At 35.3% G+C, this 25,302-nt stretch overlaps 1 protein-coding gene across 1 annotated transcript in view; it reads right to left on the bottom strand.

Moving 5' to 3' along the window:
* The window catches only part of Glg1 (Golgi apparatus protein 1), a 285,095-nt gene that overhangs the window by 172,281 nt on the left and 87,512 nt on the right, over positions 1 to 25,302 (bottom strand). Inside the window, exons 8-9 of the mRNA XM_090398148.1 lie at positions 17,320 to 17,441; positions 3,088 to 3,189 (exon numbers count right to left, since the gene is read on the bottom strand). Coding sequence (XP_090254274.1) covers positions 3,088 to 3,189; positions 17,320 to 17,441 — 224 coding nt within the window. The remainder of the gene's footprint in view (positions 1 to 3,087; positions 3,190 to 17,319; positions 17,442 to 25,302) is intronic.

Below are 25,302 nucleotides of genomic sequence, written 5' to 3' on the forward strand. Positions count from 1 at the left end.
CTATCGCAGAATTCTGATAAAATAGAGGTGAGGCAGTCAGCTTGCTCAATTTTCCATCATAATATCCATGATGTAGTACATGGTCACCCATGCAGAAAAGTGAATATCACAAGAAAGTGATCGATCCCAAATAAGTTCTCATTAGTTTCCCACTTAAAGAGTGGGAAAAGGGAGGGTGAACAGACAGTTAAGTCGCTGGCAATGAATGTTCAGGTGGGCATGTGGAAGAAGGTGTTGCTGCGTGTGTTTAAAGGGAGAGATTATTGTCATTGTTGAGCACATGCTCCACAACTCTTCCTCTGATGTTTGTTCAGGCACTACCCTACAGAGTGTTGTGTTCATTCAAATCCCTCATTAATAGTAGGGAGTGAAGTAGTAACTGCAGATATCTATAGCAGGAGGTAAGCAGATGCATCATACATGTTATAAAAGATCCAACTGAGAACCAGATGGGAACTGCCTTTATATGTATTAAGTAGGACTTGTTCGAGGGGTGTATGGTTGACCACAAGGATGGAAACTCCTCCATGGGCAGTTCCATCTCCTGTCCTCTTCTTAAGAATGATGGCTACATTTCATAATGCTAGAGCATCACTCAGCATCAGGTATGTTTCCTGCAGGTAGAAGCATACTGATTTATATTTCTGCAAGAGGCACTGATGTTTTGATGGAATCATGACAATTCTATTTATAGAAGTATTTTCATTATTTCTTTATGGTAGTATCATCTGGGTTTCTATGTTGGGTGATTTTGTTTGCATTACCAGATTTCTTTTTAGAAAATTGTGGATGGCCAGTGTCCATAATTTCTTCTTCATCAGGAAAAATATTTATGACATTGCAAATTGGACTCACTGTAGGCCACAATGTATATTAATTGTTTTATGTTCTTCTGAGGAAATGGAGGAATCCATGCAATCTGTTGACGGGCCACCTATTCAAGGGTCTGGAGGCATGTCTTTGATACTCTACGGAACACATTCCATTATTATTATTATTAGTGGAATAGCATAGTGGAATCATTTTTGGCATGTCCTCTGGAGTGCGTCCATGTTGATTTTTCTCATTTATGTGCTCCAAAGAAAGAGAGAGAACAAATCATGCTGTTCAGGGATGTTGCAGTTATGAGAAGATGAGATCGACATGTATGTCAACATTCCTAAGACAGCCATAGTTGCCTTCTCAGCTCAGCATAAGAGAATTTACTACTGGATGCTACAATTTTTTTGGTATACTACCACTTCACCACCTGGTATAGCATGCACTGCTCAGTTTTTATATTTTGAATCTCTTTTTCATCCATCCATCTTTGCTAGACCTAGTATCTGTTGTTTCAAAGGGTTCTGAGCCAGTGTAATTTGAGGCAACTATGAGATGCAGTTGAGCCTAACTGTTTAGAATCCCTTTGAAACACTTTTGTACACTGCACGAAGTCCATGACCTGATGAGCAAAAGCTATTCTGATGTTTACAGTAGGTGGGGGGTACCTAGCAATAAAGGTATCCAAGTGTATATATAAATCCATGAAGAATTAACAGTAGTATTTAGGCTTATGCACCAGTATAAACTCATTATAAGGTTTAATGGAAAGAATACAGCACACAGAGGAACAATAAAATATAAGTTTGAATCCTATATTTCATCTCTGTCACAGAGACACTGTCAGGATTACAATATCAAAATTGTAAAAGCACACACAGAAACACTCAAAACAATAAGTAAAAAAATATTAGACTAAAAGCTTAAAGTCCTATGACGGGTGCTCTCTATGGGTGCTGTTGGGCAGAGGAAGCCATATGGATTAAAGTTTCACAAATCTTGAGAAGTTTAACACATCCATATTTATTAGGATTAGGCTGATTTAACAAATCTACTAATGATTTTAAGAAAAGTTTTTCAAGCTTATATTTGTCATAGTGAAGCATATTACCCCCCCCCCCCCATTTGATTCTGTGCAAGGCATCCAAAGTATGGTCAGCTAGGACTGATCATAGTTATGGCAGCTGATGTATTTCTTGTGTTCTTCTAGGTGAATGTTGCCAGATCTACCAGTTTGACCATAATAAGATAATCTGCAAGGATAAGGAACCTTGTAAACACCTAGAACAGACAAGGGAGGGAGTGGATTCCTAGGAAAGTGGATAAGAGCAGCCAGCTTCAGATGAAGTTTGAAAGCAGTACAGGGATTATATTCTTTTAGAGTCCCAGTTGTTTTTACTGAGATAGTTACCTTGCACAAAATCAAATGGAAAACATTATTATGCTTCACTGCAACAAATATAAACTTGAAAAACTTTTCTTAGAATCAGCAGCAGATTTGTTGCACTAACCTAATCTTAATAAATATAGATGTGTTAAACTCTCCAAGATTTGGGGAACTTTAATCCTTAGGCTTCCTGCCCAACAGCTAAGGCTAATCACAGCACTTCAGGCTTTTAGTTTATTTACTGTTTTAATTCATTTTGTGTGTGCTCTAACAATTTTAAGAGTATCTCTGATGATGTCTCTGTAACAAAGTTGAAATACAGGATCTAATAAACTTATATTTTATTGTTTCTCTGAGTTGCATTCTTTCCATTAAAAGTCCATTTTAATGGAAAGAATACATTCTTTCCATTAAAATTATTTCCAGTTAAAATAAAAAGAACTTTCTAGATTTCTTGAAGAGTAAGGTTGAAATAACCAGCTTTTGGAAGGATAATAAGTTTTTGTTCTCTACTGTAAAACAAATGGATCTGAGAACACTAAATCTGGGGTTGGAAAGCGAGAATAGCAGCATGTAGCAGCAAAAGGGCCTACTGGTTAAAACAAAGATGACCAAGAAGGATTGAGTTTCAATATAATAAATTATATTGAAATAATAAATAGATAATAAATTTATTAAACTGTATTACATTTAAATAACTATTTTAAGAAGTATTCTGAAGATTGCAAGAGTAAAATAAATGCATGTATTTTACTTTTGAAGCTTAAAAGTTAATAAAACTCATAAAAGATCACAACATGAATTTAATTTTAATTATTATTCAGATTTGCAAAATATTTATTTGTTGATTTAATTTAAGCAATACAACAAAATAAGCTTACTTAAAATCACGAGCAACAAAGTACTGAATCTGCAAAAGATTATCTTTACAGCTTTCACTCATATGTGATGAATCAATATGATCCATGAGACAAGTCATAACCCTAAAACACAAAAGCAAAGAACAAATCATAAAGCTTATGTTTTATCAGTTGTTCATAAAAAACTAGATAAAATTGAATCTAAAATGACTGAATGATTATTTGTGTTTAATTCTGAACAGATGTGCTATGAAAGAATTCATCAAAGTGGAAAGTTTGCTATAGTGAATTTCTTTAAGAAATGCATTTATGCCGTGACTGGAACTTTTTTTTTTTTTTTTAGTTTGTTATAGTGAGTGTATTACTGAATCTACTATTGCTGTATTTCTTAGTAATGGTCAAAATGATTAAAGGATATATTGAAAGATGCACTTATCACTTTAGTTTATATTATGAATGCTATCTATTTGATGAAAAATGAGAATTAGTATGCAGTAGAATTAGTGAATGCTAATAGGCTGGATTGTAGACTTGACTACACAAACATTATTGAAGAAAAAATTGAAACAAATTGAAAACAAGAACCAAACCTTGGAGTCTCAGTGGCAACTCAGAAGACTGATTCAGCTAGGGAGGTATGTGGTGAAGTTGTCTGCAAGGATAGAAAATAAGAACATCATGATGGACACAAGAAGTAAAAGAAGCAGTCATGGAAAAGAAGAATGCATACCAAAAGCTCTTAGTAAATAAGTCAGCATATGCCATAAAAGAATATCAAGAAAAATGTAAGCTATGTGTAAAAGTAGTTAAATGAAAGTCATGGGAAGACATTGGTAAGAATATGGAAAATAAATATCAGGAAGGTGGCAAAATGTTCTTGAGGCTATTGAAGAAGCTTAGAAATGGAGGAAAGAGTACTGTAAGAGGAATCAAAGATGATAAAAATTTTCAGAATAAATGCAAAGAGAAGTACATATCAATATTTGAAGTAGAAAAAGCTGTCAAAAACTTGAAATGTGGAAAGGCAGCTGAAGTAGATGATATTCGACCAGAAATGCTTAAATATGGAGACATAAAAGTTTTGCAGTGGCTACACTGCAAAATTCAGAGGGCCTAGTGAGATGGTCGAATTCCTGATGATTGGAATAGAGCTCTCATAGTACCCATCTATATAAAAAAATAAAATAAAATAAAAAAAAAGGGGGAGGAGGGGTAAAATTGAATGTGAGAATTACAGGAATTTCTATGCTAAGTGTTCCGGGTAAGATTTACGTAAGCATATTTAAAAGAGGTTGAGAAAGATTGTGAACAAGAAACTTTGGAGTACAAGCTGGGTTCAGGCCAAATAGAGGTTGCCAAGATCAGATTTTCTCTTTAAGACAAATAGTTGGAAATCGTGGGAACATGACAGGGATCTATACTTGATCTTGTCATATTTTTTGATTCTTGTCAAAAAATTTGATACTTAAGTTTTGTAGATCTGGAAAAGGCATACGACAAGGTGCCCAGAGAAAAGCTTTTCAAAACAATACAATTATGTGGGGTGAATGGAACATTATACAGAGATATGCATAGTCTATATTTAAGTTGTCAGTCAGCAGTTAAAATTGAAGGAAATAAAGGAAGATGGTTTCATGTAAAATCAGGGGTAAGACAAGGATGCAATCTTATTCATCATCTATATGGATCACATTATGAAAGAAAGTGGCATCAGGCCTGATATTAGAATTGAGATGTCAAACTTGGCTCTTTTGCTTTATGCAGATGATGGTGTACACCTAAACACATCTAGTTCAAGTCTCAGAATTCACTAACTAAATTGAAGAACAGCTGTAACAAATTTGGCATGAAAATCAGCAATAAAAAGACCAAAAACTATGAAAATAGACAGGAGCATTGAAAACTTCAACTACATTCTGAATGGAAATCCTATAGAACAAGTAAAATATTTTAGCTATTTAGGCACAGTTTTTAGTACAAGTTAATCTGGAAATAAACAACAGAATAAGCAAAACTGGTATAGTGGGTAGCCAGCTGAATAAATTTATATGGAATAAGAGAAATTAGCCAAAACATCAAACTAGACAGTATTCAAACCAATTTTATGTTATGGATCTGAGAGTTGGGTTAGAAATAAAGCACTTGGTCAAAGGAAAAAGAAAATCAGTAGGAACACAGAATGTGCCGACACTTTGGATGTCAGGAAAACTAGAATTATTTTGTGAGGAAATGAAGAGATATTGGTGTGACATACTAGGACTGGCAGAGATGCGATGGACATCATCAGGAGAGATAAATGGTTCCGAAGTCATAAGGTCAGGGTATGACACCAAACACGAAGCAAGAGTTGGCTTCCTTCTTAACAAAAAAGATAGAAAGAACTTGTAAAGATCCAATAGAGATAACAGAATCAATACCAAAGCAAGATGTACTAATTATTGAAGGAGACTGGAATGCCAAAGTCGGAATAGATAATGATGGCTGGGAAAGTGTCATGGGAAAATATGGTTTTAAAGAAAGAAATGAACGAAGTGAAAAAATGTTAGAATTTGCCATGGACCACAAGATGATCTGTAATTCGAGATTCCAACAAAAAAAAGTGTAGTAAATGGATGTAGCAATTAAATGATGGGAAAACCAAGAACATGATCGATATGATTATGATTAAAAGAAGTTGGATAACATCAGTACAGCAGTGTCGAACTTTCCAAGGAGCGGATATAGACTCAGATCATAGTTTAGCGATTGCAAACATCAAGTTGAAATCAAAAAGAAAATATAAACCCCCATCATCAGAAATGAAGAGATACAGCAAGAATAAGTGAAGCATAATTAGGAAGAAGGTACAGGATAGTGTTAGAAGAGAAACTGAAAAGTGTGGGAAAAGAAAAAAATTTGAATCTAACAGTGAAAGGCGTAATGAAGGTAATAGAAGATGCAGTTGAAGAAATAGTACCAGAAGAAGAGAAGATCAAGAAGAAGTGGATTAGACAAGAAACACTGAAGTTAGTATACAGGAGAAGAGAATGTTGAAGATAAAAAGGGATACATCAAAACAAATAGAGGAGCAATGTAGAAGAAAGTGTAATGAGGAAAAAATAGCAGCCAGAATGGATAAGATGAAATGGTTAGAAGTCCAATGCAATAATATAGAACAGCACTATGGAGAGTACAGAACTAGGGAGAACTAGTACAAAATGATTAAAATGATTACAATCATTAATAGAAGGTGACAACCAAAACAGACCACAATTAAAGATGAAAAAGGCAAAGTATTGTTGAATAAAGATAAAACTGCATCAGTGGACAAGATACTGTAGTGAGTTATATGAAGAAAAACTAGATTTAGATAGTATTGGGAAACTGATTGAAGAATTGAAGCAGATATCACTACCATGTAATGAGTATGATATGGATATTTTAATAGGAAAGGAAGAAAAAGCAATAGGATGGCTAAAACAAGAGTCTTGGTAATGATAATATCACTGGAGAAATGATTAAATATGGTGGCAAAAGTATGGTTACAGAAATGTACCAATATTTTCCCAGTCAATTCCAACCATGCAATTGACTGGGAAAATAGCTGTATGCTGTATTTGGATGATGATTATGGTTACAGAATTTTCAAGGAAACGGCAGTGGTATTAAGAACTGGTAACAACTTCAACAGAAATCAGGGTGCCATACCAAAAGATATATGGAAAAACTTAATCAACTCACTCAGTTTAACGGAACTACAATACGTGAAAAATTATGTAACATGTGTGCATACAACACGTATCCATGATACTGACTGAAGCTTCTCAACACATGCACGCATTGTCACGCATCGTTAACATAACAGTTAACGATGCGTAACCTAACAGTTAGCAACATTTCTGTATTCTCTCATATTTTTTTGTGTGTACCGTTCAGCCTTGACAAAGCTAGACAGTCGCTAGCGAAACTAGTAGGCAGGATTATATTAATAAAGTACCAATGGTCTCATAACCACAAAAAGTATAATTTTTAATGTAATATGGTATGGGAAAAAGGGAAAATGCCAGAGGAGTGGATGAAATCGATATTAGTGACATTATACAAGAAAGGAAATAAGCTAGAATGTAAAAATTACAGAACAACTGCTTTGACAAGTCACCTTGGTAAGGTGATGATGATGATATTGACAGAAAGATTGAGAACAATCTTTCTGTCAATGGAAGTGTACCTTGCAGACGAGCAAGCAGGATTTATGAGGAAGGAAAGAGATTTGGAGTTGTTATGAACTTGGAAAAAACAGACAATGGTATTTGGCAAGAAGAACATGACACAAAAGATACAGGTGGATGGAATTGATATAGAAGATGTAGAACAATTCACATATTTGGGAAGTAAAATGACATACGATTTGGACTGTAAAAAAGAAATAAAGATTAGGATTTCAAAGGGAAGAACAAATCTGAAGGCAATGGATAACATCTGGAAAAGTAAAGTGATCAGCCTGCAAACAAAACTAAGAGTACTGGAAACATGCATCTTCAGCGGTGTACTGTATGAATCTGAAACGTGGGTAATAAATAAGGAATCAAGAAAAAAGAATTTTGGCATTTGAAAGAACTTGTTACAGGAAGATTCTAAGAATAGCATAGGTACAGAAAATCACAAATGCAGAGCTCTATCAGAAGATACAACCAAAGGAGAATTTAATGCAGAGTGTGGAATGGGTGTACAGAAACTACAATACTGTGCACTGGTCAAAGAAAGGTGAAAAAAGATGGTGAAGGAGGCATCGGACACCAACGGACATTGAGCCCATGGTTTGCGATGATGATCAAAGACTAGAGATCACAGACATAAGGTTCTAAGAAAAATTAGGGGAGTGAACCAATAGCATTAATGATAATGACAGAATCATATTAAAAATAAAGATATTAGAAAGGAACTTGACATTGTTAGCATTCAAGAATATGCTAGCAGTGCTAATCTAATGTGGTATGGCCACTTAAACAGAATGGGTGAAGAAAGGTTAGCAAAACATGTGTTTCATGCCAAGATGGCAGGAAAGAGGCCCACAGGAAGATCAAGGTCTAGGTGGATTGATTCAGTCAAATTGGTGATAGATTAATAATGTAAACTTGCCTCTCTGTTTAGTCTTTATAGATTATGAAAAAGCATTTGATTCCATCCAAACTAATGCAATAATCAAAGCACTCCAGAATCAGGGCGTTCCTGGAGAAAATATATGGACCTCCTCCAGGAAATATACCACACTGCAACAGCAACAATTCAACTTTACACGAGTACAATAAAATATCAATTGAAAAAGGTGTCCGACAAGGAAACTCTCTATCACCCAAAATCTTCACAGCGGTCCATCAAGAAATACTTAATATAAACTGGACAAACCTTGGTATAAAAATTAACAACAGAAATTTAACACACCTAAGATATGCAGATGATATCATAATTTTTGCAAACACTCCAGAAGACCTATATCATGAAAGCAGAAAAGTCGGTCCTAAAATAAACAGAGAAAAAACTAAAATCATGTTTAATCATCTTGTAACACCAAAAAACATAATAATAGGAAACAATTTCTTGGAAAGAGTATCTTCATATACATATTTAGGTCATCTCATTGATCTACACTGTGGACTCCAAAAGGAAATAAATAGAAGAGTTCAACTTGCCTGGGGTGCATTCAGAAAACTAAAAAGCATTTTTCAAAACAATGATGCCCCGCTCTGTTTAAAAAGGAAGACATTTAACCAGTGTTAAATGTCTTCCTTTTCAGTCATCACATATGGTTGTGAAACTTGGTCTCTAACAAAAGCACTGGCAAATAAACTAGCAACAACTCAAAGAAAAATAGAGAGGTTGATGCTAGGCATCACATTAAAAGATAAGAAGCGATACACCTGGATAAGAAGTCAGACTCATATCGCTGATATCATTCATAAGTAACTAAAATGGAAATGGGCCGGACATCTATCCAGAAGAGAAGATGAGTGATGGACTACCATACTAACAAACTGGATTCCAAAAGAAGGGGGAGAAACAAGCCGAGGATGTCCTACAAGAAAGTGGAGTGATGAATTGTCAAATTTTGTTGGGGAAAATCGGTCAACCATTGCCAAGATCAGAGAAAGGAAAGAACTGGAGGAAAGCCTTTGTCCAGCAGTGGACAGAAAACGGCTGAAAAGATGAAGAAGAATCATATTGTGCTGTCATTGTAATTTGAACACTCCTTGAGGATACATATAAGGAAATTGATGATGATGATAATAGGCTGCTGATACACAACATGTAGTCACTTCCAACTCCACTGACCAAACCTTATCATGGTTGCTTGTTTTCACAAATCAGGTTCTGTCAACAAAATCTCCAGGCCTCTGGGTTGTAGATGACTTGCCATGTTTGGTCTTCAGAAAATGGTGTGTGTTTATTTGTCTTTCCTTCACCCCCTTTTCTTACATGCAGTGCATGCAATACATATAATGCATCCAGAACCTCTCTATCTGAAGGTACAGCAGTGAAGTGGTTCAATAGATTAGCTGCCAGATAATACATGGGAAGGAACCTGATAGTAATGAATACAAACTTCATCATTCATCAGCTAATGATGCTGTCACCTATCTGCTAGATGATGACTGGAGGAAGTCATAGTATATCAATATATGTGCAGGAAAAACTAATAAGGTCATGAATAGGAGGTGTTAGATCCTGAATGGACGAATTTTAAGAAATTATTCGTTCAGAATCTAATATAAGAATTTGGCTAACTCAGATAATACCTGGTTAACAGCACACAGTTCTGAATTTATGTTGTATAGGAAGTTGTGTAATAACATGTAAATCGCACTAGAAAAATCTTGTAGTTGAAAACTAAACTGAACGATTATCGGATTAAGGAATTTGTAATAAGGAAATAGTAGTATAATCTTGTCCCATTAAGCTGTCCTAAACTTAATAAGTCGCCAAAGAAGTTAAGAGTACGAGTGCAAAGGTCGAGTTGCATATGCACGCATCAGCCGTAATGCCGCAAGCTACAACATACGAGAAAGATGACACAAGTGGGATTCCCTAGAATACAGCACCTAACGGCAGCCAAGACTTTGAGGATCATCTGGAGGGCATGAAAACTAAGGGTTGTGTGGAAAAGAAGGGACGAAATATAAGGCAATGCGCGCGATAATGCGAGGCTTTTTTTCTGGTTGTTCCTGACTTCACCTCAAGGATTCCTGACTAGCGGACGGAGTAGGGATGAGCGAGGGGGGTCCCACAATGCCGGATAGCAGAGGGGCATTCTGAGTAAGATTCCATGACGAGCAGCATGCAAATCATCGGCCTACGCAGAAATTGTGCCAGTCTCCGAATGTCCCACTCAAGTAAGAGCAGAGACAGCACTGTATCTAGGCAGTGAGAAGTTCGAGTCCGGAAGAATGTAAAATGGACGGCGTAGTTGTAAGCCTATTGCAGAAGCAACCGATCGAAGGAGGATCCGAACAACACGTGGCCGTTAACAGACCTTCGGAAAAAGATTGGGTAATGTAAAGACCTTTACTATGTGTTTGAATGAGACAGAATTTAATGTTAGATTATATTAAGTGGACAATTCATAGTGGACTATAATAAGGATTTGTATTTTGGGATAGAGTAATTCTGAACAAAGGAATGTCAGGAGTGAAATTTTAGCTGCATGTGACTGAGATTATATGTGAATTTGTAATTTTGTAGATGATTTATACCAGAATAGTAACGGGTTGTGAAATGTCTTAAAATGTAGCATGCAAAAGAGTTTGATTTAGAATAACATAGTTAGCTAGTTTTAATGTTTTATAGTTTGTGTGCGATTAACAATTTGATCTGTGAGTGTTTTGTTAAATTAGCATTGAGTAACTAACTTAGCAAGAGATTTTGAAAAGCTTAGTATCCTATTCCAATTATAGTTGTAAAGTGCAATTTGTTCCAATAAACATGTATTGTTGTATATGCTGGACTCATGCCTGATTTTGAGAATTCAAATTACCACTTGCAAAAAAATTTAGAACCATAGCAGGAGGGAACTTAATGAAAGTGTTTGAGTAATAGATTATTGGCCACGATTGCAATTAGTACCAGTATCTATTAGTGTATATTAGAATGAATGCCAATTAACCTACGAATATTCCCTGAATTTTGAATAAGCTCATATTATAGGACTCTGGCTGGTGCAGCAATAAAAAATAAATTTGCCAGTGTCCGAAAAGGAATCATTTCTAGGTAGAGTCGTGTTAGGCACACTTTAAGGAAGTATATTAGCATATTATATCAGTGAAGTAAGTAAGAGAAAAAATAAATAAATATAAAAGGAAGAGAGAAAGAAAGATACAAATAAATAGACAATATCTTTAACAATAACGAAAAATAACGAAGATATAACAGAGACATGTTTGTGCATCTTGCCTCCACAGAGCATGCCAATGCTTTTTTTTTGCCATTAGTTTTTTTACATCCAATCATGAAACATACCATTAAAAACAAGAGACTGTGGAAAAACTCCCACATATTTAGCAAAAAAAAAAAAAATCATTAAAAATACAATATACTTAAAAAAAATCATAAAAAGCAAAAACACAACCAAATGAAACCAAAAACAATAAAAATCCACTTCCACATTCATGGTCTCAACAGAAACAAATGATGTGTGCATCTAAACTAGGTGAATTATTTCCTGCTCAATCACAAGTTGCAGCCTCAAACAAATGATATGCACTTTGGCTACTTATCTCTAAAGGTTGATTTCATACAGCTAATTACACAAACTATGCGATTATATTCCTAGGAAACTTTAATGTTAATAACACAAACTGGCTCTTTTTTCTCTAATCTTCACAGATCAAGTTGAAGGAGAAGCCAAATTATCTGCTATCAGTCACGATTTAACATAAATACTTAATCTACCAACCAGAATACCAGACAATTCTCAACATTCTTCCAACACTGCGCTTTTTCTGTAACCAGTCATCTCTCCAAATATAGGGTGTTTCAAAAACAATGTCAACTCAAATCATATCAAACTCTGCGCCAAGGCCCAGAGTTTGATATGACGACCACTAGATGCCACTACTAGCACCCAAATAGCAGCCAAAAGGTTGCGGGTTCGAATCCCGCCGTGGGCATGGATGTTTGTGATTATCTCCGAAAATACTAGTGGTGGTAGTGAGCGGTAGATGGCGTTGGTGATGATGATCAATGTAGTTGCAGTTTCATTGTAGCTGGTGGATTGAGTAGTGGAGAAGAGAGTAGGTGCCCTCCCTCGATGAGTCTTTGGACTTCCTGGAGGTGTGACCTAATAATAATAATAATAGCCACTATGCTTAGTTAATGAGCGTAGCGGCTCATTAATAAAAACCACATTTTCATTATTAAATATAATTATTTGAAATGGTCATTGTCGGAGGAGACTTGAACGGGCACATAGGAAGACAGAATAGAGACTGTGAAAGGGTGCATGGTGGCCACGGAGTGGGAATGATGAACCAGCAAGGAGAGAGGGTTGTGGACTTTGCAGTAGCGTTTGATCTGGCAATTGTGAACTCGTTTTTCTTCAAGAGGGAAGAACATTTGATAACATTTAGAAGTGGTAACAACAGCTCACAAATTGACTACATTTTGACTAGAAGAAAACATCTTAAGGTTGTGACAAATTGTAAAGTAATTCCAACAGATCAAGTAGCACAACACCGACTGCTGTGCGCAGACTTTAAAATAAGATCGAAGGTAAGAACTTCTGGTTGCCATGGGATGAAGACAATTAAGTGGTTTCGCTTAAAAGAGGAGAGTGTGAGGAATCGTTTTAGGGAGAGAGTGTTAGAGAGGATTTCGGATGGACTGGAAAGTGTACAAGATTGGTGGAAACATAATTCAAAAGTAATCCTGAGCTGTGCAATCGAGGTGCTTGGTGAGACATCTGGAAAGATTAGAGAGCAGAAGGAGGGTTGGTGGTGGAATAATGATGTACAAGTGGCAGTGACAGCTAAGAGGAAGGCAAAGCAGAAGTGGGATGAGTCAAGAGTGGAAGAGGACAGAGAGGTGTACAAAGAGAGAAAGCAAGAAGCCAAGAGAGTTGTGGCACAGGCGAAGGCCATGGCATATCAAGATCTGTATGATCAATTAGAAACAAAGGAAGGACAGAGAAAAATTTACCAACTAGCGAAATGTAGAAATAAAGCAGCTAAGGACATCTTACATGTGAGGCAGATCAAAGATGCTGAAGGAAGAGTATTATGGAGGGATGTGGACATAAGAAACAGATGGAAAATATACTTTGAGGGACTTTTGAATGAGGAAAATGCAAGGACTCACAGAGGAGATGGGCAGCCTTCTGAGTGGATGGTACAGAACATCAGTAGAATGGAAGTGACGGAGGCCATGAAGAAGATGAGGAATGGAAAAGTGGTGGGCCCCGACAGAATTCCAGTGGAGGCATGGAAGGCACTGGGGGAAGAGGGAATTGACCTGCTGTGGGACCTGTTCATGAAAGTTTGCCAACAGGAAAATACACCCGAGAAATGGAGGGAGAGTACTCTTTTTCCCATCTACAAGGGTAAAGGGGATGCACAAGACTGTAAAAATTACAGAGGAATAAAGTTGATGTCCCACACAATGAAGATCCTAGAAAGGGTTCTTGGTGGTAGATTGAGGGAGGAGGTGGAGATTGCAAAGGAACAATTTGGCTTCATGCCTGGTAGATGCTATCTTTGGGTTACGACAGATGATGGAAAAATATCGAGAGAAACAAAGGGAGCTACATCTGGTATTTATTGATCTGGAGAAAGCATACGATAGAGTGCCAAGGCAAGAAGTCTGGAGGTGTCTGAGGGAGAAGAAGGTGCCGGAGAAATATGTCAGGTTGGTGCGGGAAATGTACAGAAATGTGAAGACAAGTGTTCGGACCTGTTTGGGACAGACAGAAAGTTTTCAAGTAACAGTTGGCTTGCATCAAGGGTCAGCATTAAGTCCGTTTCTGTTTAATATTGTGATGGAGGTGGTAACAGAGAAGGTGAGAGAAGATGCACCTTGGACAATGTTGTATGCAGATGACATCTTGCTGTGTGTAGATTCAAGAGAAGAAGCGGAAACTAAACTGGAAAGATGGAGAAAAGTACCTGAAGAGAGAGAGATATGAGACTGAGGAGAAGTAAGACAGAGTATATGTCTTGCACTGTGGGCGGCAGCCAGGAGACAGATCTGGAGCTGGAAGGAAATGTCATCGGGAAGGTGAGGGACTTTAGATACTTAGGTTCAACAGTGGAAGAAGATGGAGGAGCTGAGAAGGAAGCGGGATGCAGGATACAAGCGGGTTGGAGGAACTGGAGGGAGATGGCTGGAGTGTTATGCGATAAGAGGGTGCCGATCAATCTGAAAGGCAAAATTTATAGGACAGTAGTGAGGCCAGCTATGACATATGCTATAGAAACTGTGGCCCTGAGGAAAAATAACATCAGCAGGATGGAAGTAGCAGAGATGAGAATGCTTAGGTGGATGTGCAGTGTGACCAGAAAGGATCATCTGAGAAATGACTATGTCAGGGGAACAGTGAAAGTTACGAACTTAGGAGCAAAAATACAGGAGGCAAGGTTGAGATGGTTTGGTCATGTGATGAGGAGGGAGGACGAATATGTGGGAAGAAGGGTCATGCAGATGGATGTGCAAGGAAGGCGGAAGCATGGGCGGCCAAAGAAGAGATGGAGGGAGCTGGTAGAAGAGGACTTGAAGATGAAGAACTTGGATGTGGTGACAGCCCAAGACAGGAAGGTGTGGAGGAGACTCATAACAAACAGTGACCCCACTTAAGTGGGAGAAGCTGTAGAAGAAGAAGAAGATTTGAAATGGTCATTCTTTTTGAAACACCCAGTACAGCAGACCCATGTTTACAACCCCCTGCTTTTACAATGAACATAAATTATCTATTATGAATGTGTGAAATGCCAGAATACAGAAGGAAATCAGGTTGTGTATGCTTCAATGTTACCAATATACAACCTAAAACAAAATATTTTAACTACTTTGAATAACTTTAAGAAATGAATCAACGTGGTTTTATTTTTTATCCAATAGCTAAGTTTTTTGCCCAATATTGAATACATATTTGAGTTTTTAAAATAACCAAAATAGTGCAGATGGTGTTTGGTGTGTACAGGGTGTATATGGGAAATTGTGTGAGTGCACTTTTGTGATGCATTTTGAATTCCTTGAAGGTGTCAAGTAATAATAACAAATCGTTGCTGTGATTGAATCACTTCACAGGTGCAGAAATTAACTAGTCTATTGCATGTGGTTCAAGTGAACTGTTATAAGCTGGCTTTCTCTTTATTTATTGTCAGTTTAATTTAAAATTATTTGTTAGGTTAGGTTAGGTAAATGAAAATAAACATATTCTAGATGCCCAAAGTAATTTATTTTGAAAGATTGCTGAATGAAACAAGAAAGAACAATGGTAAAAAATATTCAAGAATGCAATAAGAGTATATCAATACTTGAGATTAAAAAAATTAACAAAAAGCTATATATTAAAGATGCCAAGAAATTATATTCTTGGTTTAATCCTTTATCCAAGTATAAGCAAATAAAGTTTGCATGTGAAGTATTTCACAACTGGGCAACTTGTTATCTAGATGCTAATGACTTCACATCATTTGTCTTAGTATCCCCATAATGCAAAGCACTATCCTTATGGAGATGTATAATGCTATACATTATGGGAAGGATCACTACCCAGACCAGAAGTGATACCAAGGTTGAAGTAAAGCAGAAGTCATATTTCCATATACAAGTATAAATTAAAGATGCCAAGAAATTATATTCTTGGTTTAATCCTTTATCCAAGTGTAAGCAAAGTTTGTGCGTGAAATAACTTCAAGACCAAGCATTTCACGACTTTTTAATAACAAAAATCTAAAACTTGGAAAAGCAACTGGAGTAGAATTCCAGATAACTGGAGAAGAGCTCTCATAATGCTATTTATAAAAAGGGATATAGACTGCAGAGAAATAAGCATATGTAAAAATTAAAGAGGGATTTTCTTAAGTATATGCTTGCATAAATCTTACCTGTATGGTAAGATTTATGCAAGAATAATTGAGAAAGGCTAAGAAAAATTATAAAAGGAAAACTTGGGAGAAAAACAAGTTGGGTTCAGGCCAAATAGAGGTTATAAGGATCAGATTTTCTCTTGAAATCAAATAGCTGACAAATTATAGAAATATAACAATTATCTATATTTAAGTTTTGTAGATCTGGAAAAGGCATATGACAAGATGCCAAGAGAAAAGCTATTCAAAATGCTATAATTATATGGTGTAAATGAGACATTACTGGGCAATAGAGTCTATATTTAAATTATTAGTAAGCAGTTAGAATTGAAGGAGGTACAGGAAGATGGTTTGAAGTAAAATCAGGTGTGGAATAAAGGTACACACTACTCCACTGTTATCTATCATTTATATGGATCACATTATGAAGGAAAGTGGCATTTGGGGATAGAAAATTGGAGATATTCAACTCAAACAAAAATTATGAAAATAGGCAGGAATACTGAAAACATCAACTAAATCTTATAGAACAACTAAAACCAATAGAACAAATAATGCATTTAAGCTATTTTAGGCACTTTTTTTTTTTTTTTTTTAGTGAATATGGAGAAGATAACAGACTTAATAAAGCTGGTATGGTAGTCCAAGGAAGAGCTAATCTCAGGTGATGGACATTTAAACAGAATGGGGAAAGATTAGCAAACCAAATGTTTGATGCTAGGATGACAAGAAAAGCCCTGTAGAGAGAGACCAAGATCTAGGTAAACTGATGCAGTTAGTGCCATAGAAGACAAAAATATAAGTTCTGACTCTCACAGTCTCACAAGTTCTGGAGCTCTCACAGATCAGACTAATTTGGAGGAAAATTGTCAATAATAAGTTAGCAATAACATAAACTGTGGGATGCTTCTGGTATTGAGAAGACATTTTAAGGTAAATAATGAGTTTAATAAAAATAAACAATTATAACCCTACAAGTCTTAGGAAACTGCCGAGCTGCAGAAACCTGTGTTTTCAATAATAATATAAACTTTTCACGTAGTACTATCATAGTATCGTAGAATATCATGCTATCATAAAATACCTTCTATATATCAGAAATTTGATAAAGATGAATAATTTGGAGGTATGCCACACATACTGTTTCAACACAGCTGCTTGACTTTTCATATAGTACTAAAATGAAAAGCAAACATACCTTCCTTCTCCAGGTTTTACTTCAGTGCATACAGCATCAACAACAGGCTGACAAGCTTCCTGCAGTACTGGGTCTACTCGCCAATCTTCACCAACATCTGCTTGTTTTAAAAGTGTCTCTAACTAGAAAATCAAAATATTTTCAGCATGAAATTTAAAAAACTATTTTTCACTAAATTTGACTATTAAAATAAACAATTTAGATATATAGTTAACAAGGAACAAAAATTATTAATCCAATGACCAAAATACTGTATACTATAGCAAAATATAGCAAATGAAAAGATTATCATGGATAGCGTGATAATTCATTATCATGTAACATCTTAGTCTTAGCCTCAGTTTAGGCTAATTATGCCTGAACTGAGGCTAAAATTAACATAGCCAATTAGAATATAAAAACAAGAATGTTTTTATATCCATAATTGGCTATGTTCAACAACATGGAAGCAATCAATTTTCAATTAATGTTGTCAATCTTTCAATGTTGTATCTTTTAGTCATCACCTGAGTGTGGTCAGAGATTCAACCATATGAACACTGTGTTGAAAGAAGTATTAGTATAATTCTCATTTTAGAAAACTGATGTGTATATTCCTATATATAATACAAGAGAGAAAAACTTAGGTGCTTTAAAAGGTGCAATATAGAATGCCATATCAATGCCCATTGATTCATGGAGACCCTGGTACAAAAAGAATTCATCAATGAAAATCAATATCACAATATTATCACCTACCAATGTAAATTGGTAGGTGATAATATTGTGCATGCTCATATTTACATTGCCGTGCAGGAAAGACCCCATGAAGTTAAAACCAGGCAAATCAAAGGTAGTATGGAAATCACAGCACTGTGCATGAGAGGGGAGGAGGAGAAAAAAAAAAAAAAAAAAAAAAAACATGACAATCAACAGGCTATATAGGTGTAAAGAATTGTGATTGGCCTGTAGAGCATTGGAATTCCATGATAGAAAGTAATGAATGTGCTACACCCTCTTCCTATCTGATGGTCAAGTGATATGCCTGAGAACATCTTATGCTCAAGTACATCATCCCAACTATGCAATTTAGTGGTGAAGTTCTAAGGGTTTTAATTATTAGAATATTGAAAACAACAATAAAACAAGGTATCCAATTAACCATAAGAACTATTATCATCAATACAATGCTGTATGCAGATGATCAGATTATATTAAATGACAATGAAGATGACCTTCAAAAATCAGTTTATGAGTTACACAAAATAAGCCAACAATATATAATTTAAAAATTTTGCAAAACAAATATAAGTCATGACATTTAAAGGTCGAGATCAAGCTAGATCAAAAATAGTCACAGAAAATAAAATAAACAGAACAGGTGACACCAGTTAATTATTTTAAGTTGCATAATAACATATCTAAAAGATATAGATGAAAATGAAAATAACAATAAATTTCAGAAAATCTATGGCACAATTAATTAAAAGAACACTGAATAATAATAATAAAAAAAAACATTGTGAGAAATCCAACTTAATTCATTCCTGTTCTATGTTATATAGTTCAGAAATATGGACTGTTAAAAAGAAAGATGAAAGTAAAATACAAACTTTAATTACTCCAAAAATTACATTTTTGGAGTAATTAAAGGACACAAAATTAGACTTATAAAAAATGCAGACATTAGAAGAAAGCTGGATATTTACAGCATAAATGAAAAGAAAAGGATTAAAGCAATATAGATAGAAATGGAAAGAGCATTTATTTAAGATGGATTTGTTTAAGCTACCAAAATAAGTGGATAAATATAGACCAAAGCAAGGGGAGGGGGAGACCAGCTGAAAGATGAAACAGGCAAATGCTTAATCTTTCATGAGAAGTTTTAAGGATCTAGAGCTATTTCTACTGTTATGGACTTACACCCTTTGGCCTGGAAGAATGTGCAAGACCCATGGATAATGCACTGCTTCCTACAATGTAAATTTTTTTAGAGAATAGTCCCATGAGTCTTTCACTGTGATAATGCACTATGTCATACTGCAGGTACTCTTTGCAAAATGATTTGAGGAAAATGCAGAAAAACTGACTTGCACAGAGTCCAAATCTCAACTCAAAAGAACACCTTGAGATGAACTGGAATGTTGGTTGAGTGCTACAGTGTTTCACCAATAATGCATAGATTGGTAGTCATGTTGAAGGAAGACTAGTCCAAAATGATAGACAGTTATTCCTAGAAGGATGGAAAGTGTGATCAGGGGCCAAAGGACTACATGCAAATTTCAGTTTAAACTTCTCTGAAATCCAGTGATATTTCAATCCTTACTTCAAATATAGCATATATATAATCAAGGACTTGAAGCAAAGATAAACAAAGTGAGTGGTTGAAAACATATTTAAAATTCTAAAATTACAAATGTTACTGAACAAAACATGGTCGATTCAAAGTATGTATATGTATACACTAAAGCGAGTCATTTAGCCTTTAGGACAGATATGATTATTTTAAGCTGTAATTTATTTGAACATGATTAAACAATGGAAAGTATGCATTCACTTTTTTTTTTGCATTTGTTTAATTATGTTCAAATATTTTCACCTAGAGTTGTTTTCTAGTTTTTAGTTTATTCATGTAATTATCCTGATATTGAAATAAAAGAATTTTCACAAAACTATTAGAGAAAATAAAAAATAATTTCAATCTGATATTTTTTTGTGGAAAAATATCCAAAAATATATTCCTAGAATGTCCTATCTCTGCAGAAGCCTATGCATGATATCTAACACCATTATTCCATCCATAATACTGATGTACTATATGTACATTTTTCATGGGAAGAATTCACATAAAGGAGCTTGATAAGATACATGACACACAATCCAATCACAAATAAAATAATAAAAATAAATGGAAAGTAAAATAAAAATCACAGAACATTATGTTTATGCTTCATGATGAGACAGATTTGGAAGGAATGTGCATATGCCTACTACAGTTGACATGTTATCTATGTAGGAGAAACTAACCTTTTTCAGACAGGACTAAGTTAGCTGGCTCTTAGCACAGAGATTTCCCTTCTGGAAACTTTACCCCCCCCCATGAAAACATAAATTAGATAATTAACATAATACATTTAACAGACTGCACATAACATAATATAACATAGCATAATAATTTAACATAATATAACATAGCATAATAATTTAACATAATATAACATAGCATAATACATAATATAACATAGCATAATGCATAATATAATATAGCATAATACATAATATAATACATTTAACAGACTACACTTAACATACATGCAACAACTCTGTCAAGCAGGCAATAAATAATTATCAGATTACAGTCAATCCATATAAGTAAAATAAGAATGGAAATGAGTCTTTCAAAAGGTGAAAAATGCAACTTTCTTTCAAAAAGATGCATTTTGCACCTGAGCTTGGGTATGAGAAAACATACATAACCAACCTGGCTGGCTGAGTGGATAGTGCTTCCTCTCCAACCAATCGGTCATGAATTTGAATCCCACTATGAACAAGGATGTTCGTGAATGTTCTTAGATGGAAGATGAATTCCATTATCTGGGATGAGATCATCACCCTGCATATTGTAGGCTGAAGTGTCTTGAAAAGTTCCATGTTAGCTCTCCTTATAGCAGTTTTCAGATTACCTAACCTTTAACTCACCAATAGTACTGATGTGCAATAGGTTTACGACTTCTCATAGGTGGAATTCACACAAAAATAAACTAATAAATAATAAAAAAAACACGAGAATCGTCGGAAATGCTAGTGTATCGTTGTCTATCAAAATGATCAATTAGCTGATAAGATCAATCAAGAAGCAAAGAAATGGCTTTCTTACATAGTAATCTGATATTGTTAGCATTCAAGAATGTGTCAGCAGAACTAATCTCAGGTGGCATGATGCTATGATAGCAAGAAAAAAAAAAAGATCCAGAAGACCAACATCTAAATGGACTGATGCAGTTAGAAGCCTAGCCTTAGAAGACCAAAATCCATTTCTTGTTACTGCAAAATGGATACTAGGGGAAAATCATGCATAAACAAATTCATCTTGTGCTATACATGCTTATATTCCTCTATTTATCAATCTCCTGTAAGAGTGAATTCATATTTTATAAACATGTGTTATATGAGCAGGGCTCGACAAATTATGCAAAATCTTACTCGCCATGCAAAAAAAATTTACTCACCCAAGACCTTTTTTTAGTGATATATTACTATAAGTCAAGATGAGCTCCACACTTCTTCAGTCTATAGCTACAAGCCAGCTTGTAAAATCTACTCACCATGGATGAGTGGGTAAAAGTCTTGTATATGAGGCTTGACTGTGCTAGTAAAGGTTAGAGTACCAATCTTATTGCCACAGATGCAGTAGTGTGTGTGTGTCACATGTGGATAATTAGATTTGTGAATTAATTTTTTTCCTCTCATAAACCCAACAAAGTTTTTTCTTTTTTGATCTTTTCCTACAGTATTAATATTAAAAAAAAAAAAGAAATAAAAATCATATGGCTAAGCTGAAACTAATGAAATAATAAAGAAGACCGAATTAAGAAAGTCTCCATTATCTGGAAAAGACAATCATATGAAAAAATTCAACATGCTATATTCTGCAAGTTAATGGAATCTAGTAACTTGATCACCACAGCAATGGTGTAGATGACTGAAGATAACTATCCTAGAGAGATATCTGTAGACCAGTGTGTGGTCCATAGACACCTCCCTGGAAATCAACGATTACAGTGCTTAACTAGTCACTTCAAAAGGAAAGCTTAACTTGCCAGCATTCCAGCAAGTTAAAGCTTTTTTAACAACAGAGAGAGAGAGAGAGAGAGAGAGAGAGAGAGAAATACTGACAGGAAAAATTCCACAAAGGGAATACTGGTGCACTGGAGTGAGCCTACTTAACCAGTCACTTCAAAAGGGAAAAAAAAGAAGCTTTAACAATCCAATTAAAACAGATGAGAAGATTTAATGCCATTCCCATCACATATTTATGCAAGTAGGCCTTCTTTCTTCAATGCAATGCAATGCTTCTCTCATCAAAAAACCTCATGTTTACTGCTACATGCAATTCAAACCTGAAATGATTTCAATCTTCTGTCAGAAGATATTGCTTCGTCTAGGATGGCAATAGTATGAACTCTATAAATTATCCAATTCCTAATTAAAACTTGCTCTGCAAAATCCTATTTCTTAATTAAATCTTCCAAAAAAAAAAAAAGTATCTGCAGTTGATTGTATTTGTGAGGTGAAAACCAGAGAGCCTGGGGGAGGATCTCAAAATAACGTGACAAAGCATCATTAACCATATCATGAGAGCACAAAGCATTTATTTATTATTTATTTATTTAGTATATGGCTCACACATGAAAAGTTACATTACAATAATCTTTAATATATATATAATCATTTAGTGTAAAAGAGACACTCAAGAATAGACTACTACTATATGTCTAGGTTGATTATCCAATCAACTGCACTTAGTGTAGTATGGATGAAGTTCGACAGTTTTCCATTGTATGCACATTGGGCACATTCTACTGTGATATGACTAATTGTCTGGCAGGGTAATCCACAGTCGCACCTGGGTGAGGCAATAATGCCCTCATTTGTAAAGGTGGTCTGCACATCTGCCATGATTGGTACGGATTCTGTTAAAGGTAGACCAAGTTTTCCGAGGTAGGTCAAAATCCAAAGGCATCTGTGTTGGGTCCACTAATTCACGGAAGTCCCCTGTTGAAATGTGTCAAAAATATATCAAAGAAACTTGTCTCTGCAAGATTTTTTGCTGTTAGGATTGCAGGGTGCCTTGACTTTAGCCTATTTATTTCTAGGGGTAGGATGTCTTCGTGGATTGAGAAATCTTGGATTTCCGTGATTTTGCTGTATTCATGTAGAAGAAAGTTGGAATTGCAGAGGTGTGATGTTGCTTAGCACTGGGAGCCAGTAGGATGGGGTTGATTTCACAGTTCCAGAAACGAGGCTCATAGTGGTGTTAAGCTAAGCATTAACCAAGTACATGGGTGCTGTTCAGCCCACACAAAGTATTTAAGTGCACATGTATGTCATATTTTTGTCCTACAGTAATAATAACATACAATGAATAATAATATACAAGAATAATAAATGCATTTTGTTTCATTGATGGTAGATAAATGTTTACTCTGTCAAGGAAAAATGAATGTTTCAAATTAAGCTTTCATTTATCTTATATTTCTGAACTTCCCTCTCAGTCTTCAAAAGTTAGATAAGGCTAAAACAGCCTCAATTATTCTTTCCTATACAGAATAAGAGCCATTAGTGGATTTTTTTTTTTTAATGAAATAAAGTTTCTGTAAAGATCGCACTGCTCATTTAATATCACCCTAGTTGTCAGCCAGCTAATTATCCTCTTACTCAATTGTCAGCAACAATTCTTAACTCTGTCCTGTCCTAAAGTGTGTTGAAAAATCTGTCTGATATCTCTTCTAAAGATCCAGAAGAGATTTTAACTTATAAATTATCATATTCATCAAGTCTATTATATTTTCTCTTTTCTGTCATTTATAACAATCCACAGTCCCTCAACAATCTAACCAGCCATATGAATGAAATATATCAGATAACTTACGTTTCATATCCATGCTATTTCAATAACATCCAAATCTTATTTTAATTTCAATGGATACTCTGCATCCACATATTTATTGATGTATGAATGCATCATAGTTAGTATGGTGGTTAATCTATAATCCTTATAATCAATTCCACAGTGCTGATTATTATATAGCATAGCAGTCGTCCAGATATGGACTGCTATGCCATATCACCTGAGTTACAGAGAGAAATTTTTTTTTATGATTTGATTTTTTATGGAGCAAAGACAGCAAAGGTCATGCTCAGGTCACAGCAGTAGTATATATGTTAACCCTTTAACTGCTGAGAACGTATTATTACGGGCTCGGAAATACACGCCTGCTTTGCTGAGCCTGTATTTGTATGGTTGGCGCACCTTCCATATTCAGACAATTTTTTAGTATGGAAAGAATAGTTGTAGGATATTCAAACTTCGCAGGTAGGTTCCTCCATCTATTGCCAACCAATTGAAGTTTATTTGACTTGGGTTTCTATCCTTGTATGACATCTAAAGAGAAAAATTTGAACTGGTGCAACTAATCACATGCAGCATAAACCACGTGACTGCGGGGATTTCAGGGATGTCACAATATGGCGTCTACCAGTAAATATCCGCGTTATCTTACTGATGATCAAATTGATGAATTGTTAACAACAAATGAGTCGGGAGAAGAATTGGCTGAGTTAAATCAATTGTGTACTTCAGATGAAGAAGATCCTGGTAATGTAAGTGTTACAAGCGAGCAAGATAGTGAGTCTCGATACGAACGTGCATAAGCGAATGCGTACCGAAGATGTATTGTTCAAGTGGCGTCATGATGCATTTACTCCAAGTGTACACGAATTTGATAGCAGTAATTCAGGAATAATCACAGGTAATATCACTGATGATTCTTCAGCTTTAGATATTTTTGAACAATTTTTCACCATAGAACTAATGACAACAATAGCTGACAAAACAAACAAGTTTCATACCTTCATCACAAATAATAGACCATCTACACCATCTTCACGACTAAAGCAGTGGAAAAACACCACCCCTCAAGGACTTTACATTTTTCTAGCTATTACAAAAAACTATTTTTCCACCTTTTGATTATGATCATACTCTAAATTCTCACTATCTCTATAATGTAAAATTTGGAAAAAACACAAACTTAGCAGACTACCAACTCGCACTTATCAGGAAAATAATTCAAAAGTACCATATCCCCAGAACAACAGGGAGGTTGAAAGGACGTCCATCACCTGGAGATCAACCACAGCGTCTCAAACAAAGGCATTTCCCTTCTTTTGTACCTTCTACTGAGAAGAAGAAGAATGCAGCTCGAGTTTGTTATATCTGTT

Source organism: Typopeltis vanoorti, chromosome 9, assembly GCF_054136105.1.
Source record: "Typopeltis vanoorti isolate ZY-2024b chromosome 9, IOZ_Tvanoo_1.0, whole genome shotgun sequence".
In the NCBI taxonomy this organism is placed as follows: Eukaryota; Metazoa; Arthropoda; class Arachnida; order Uropygi; family Thelyphonidae; genus Typopeltis; species Typopeltis vanoorti.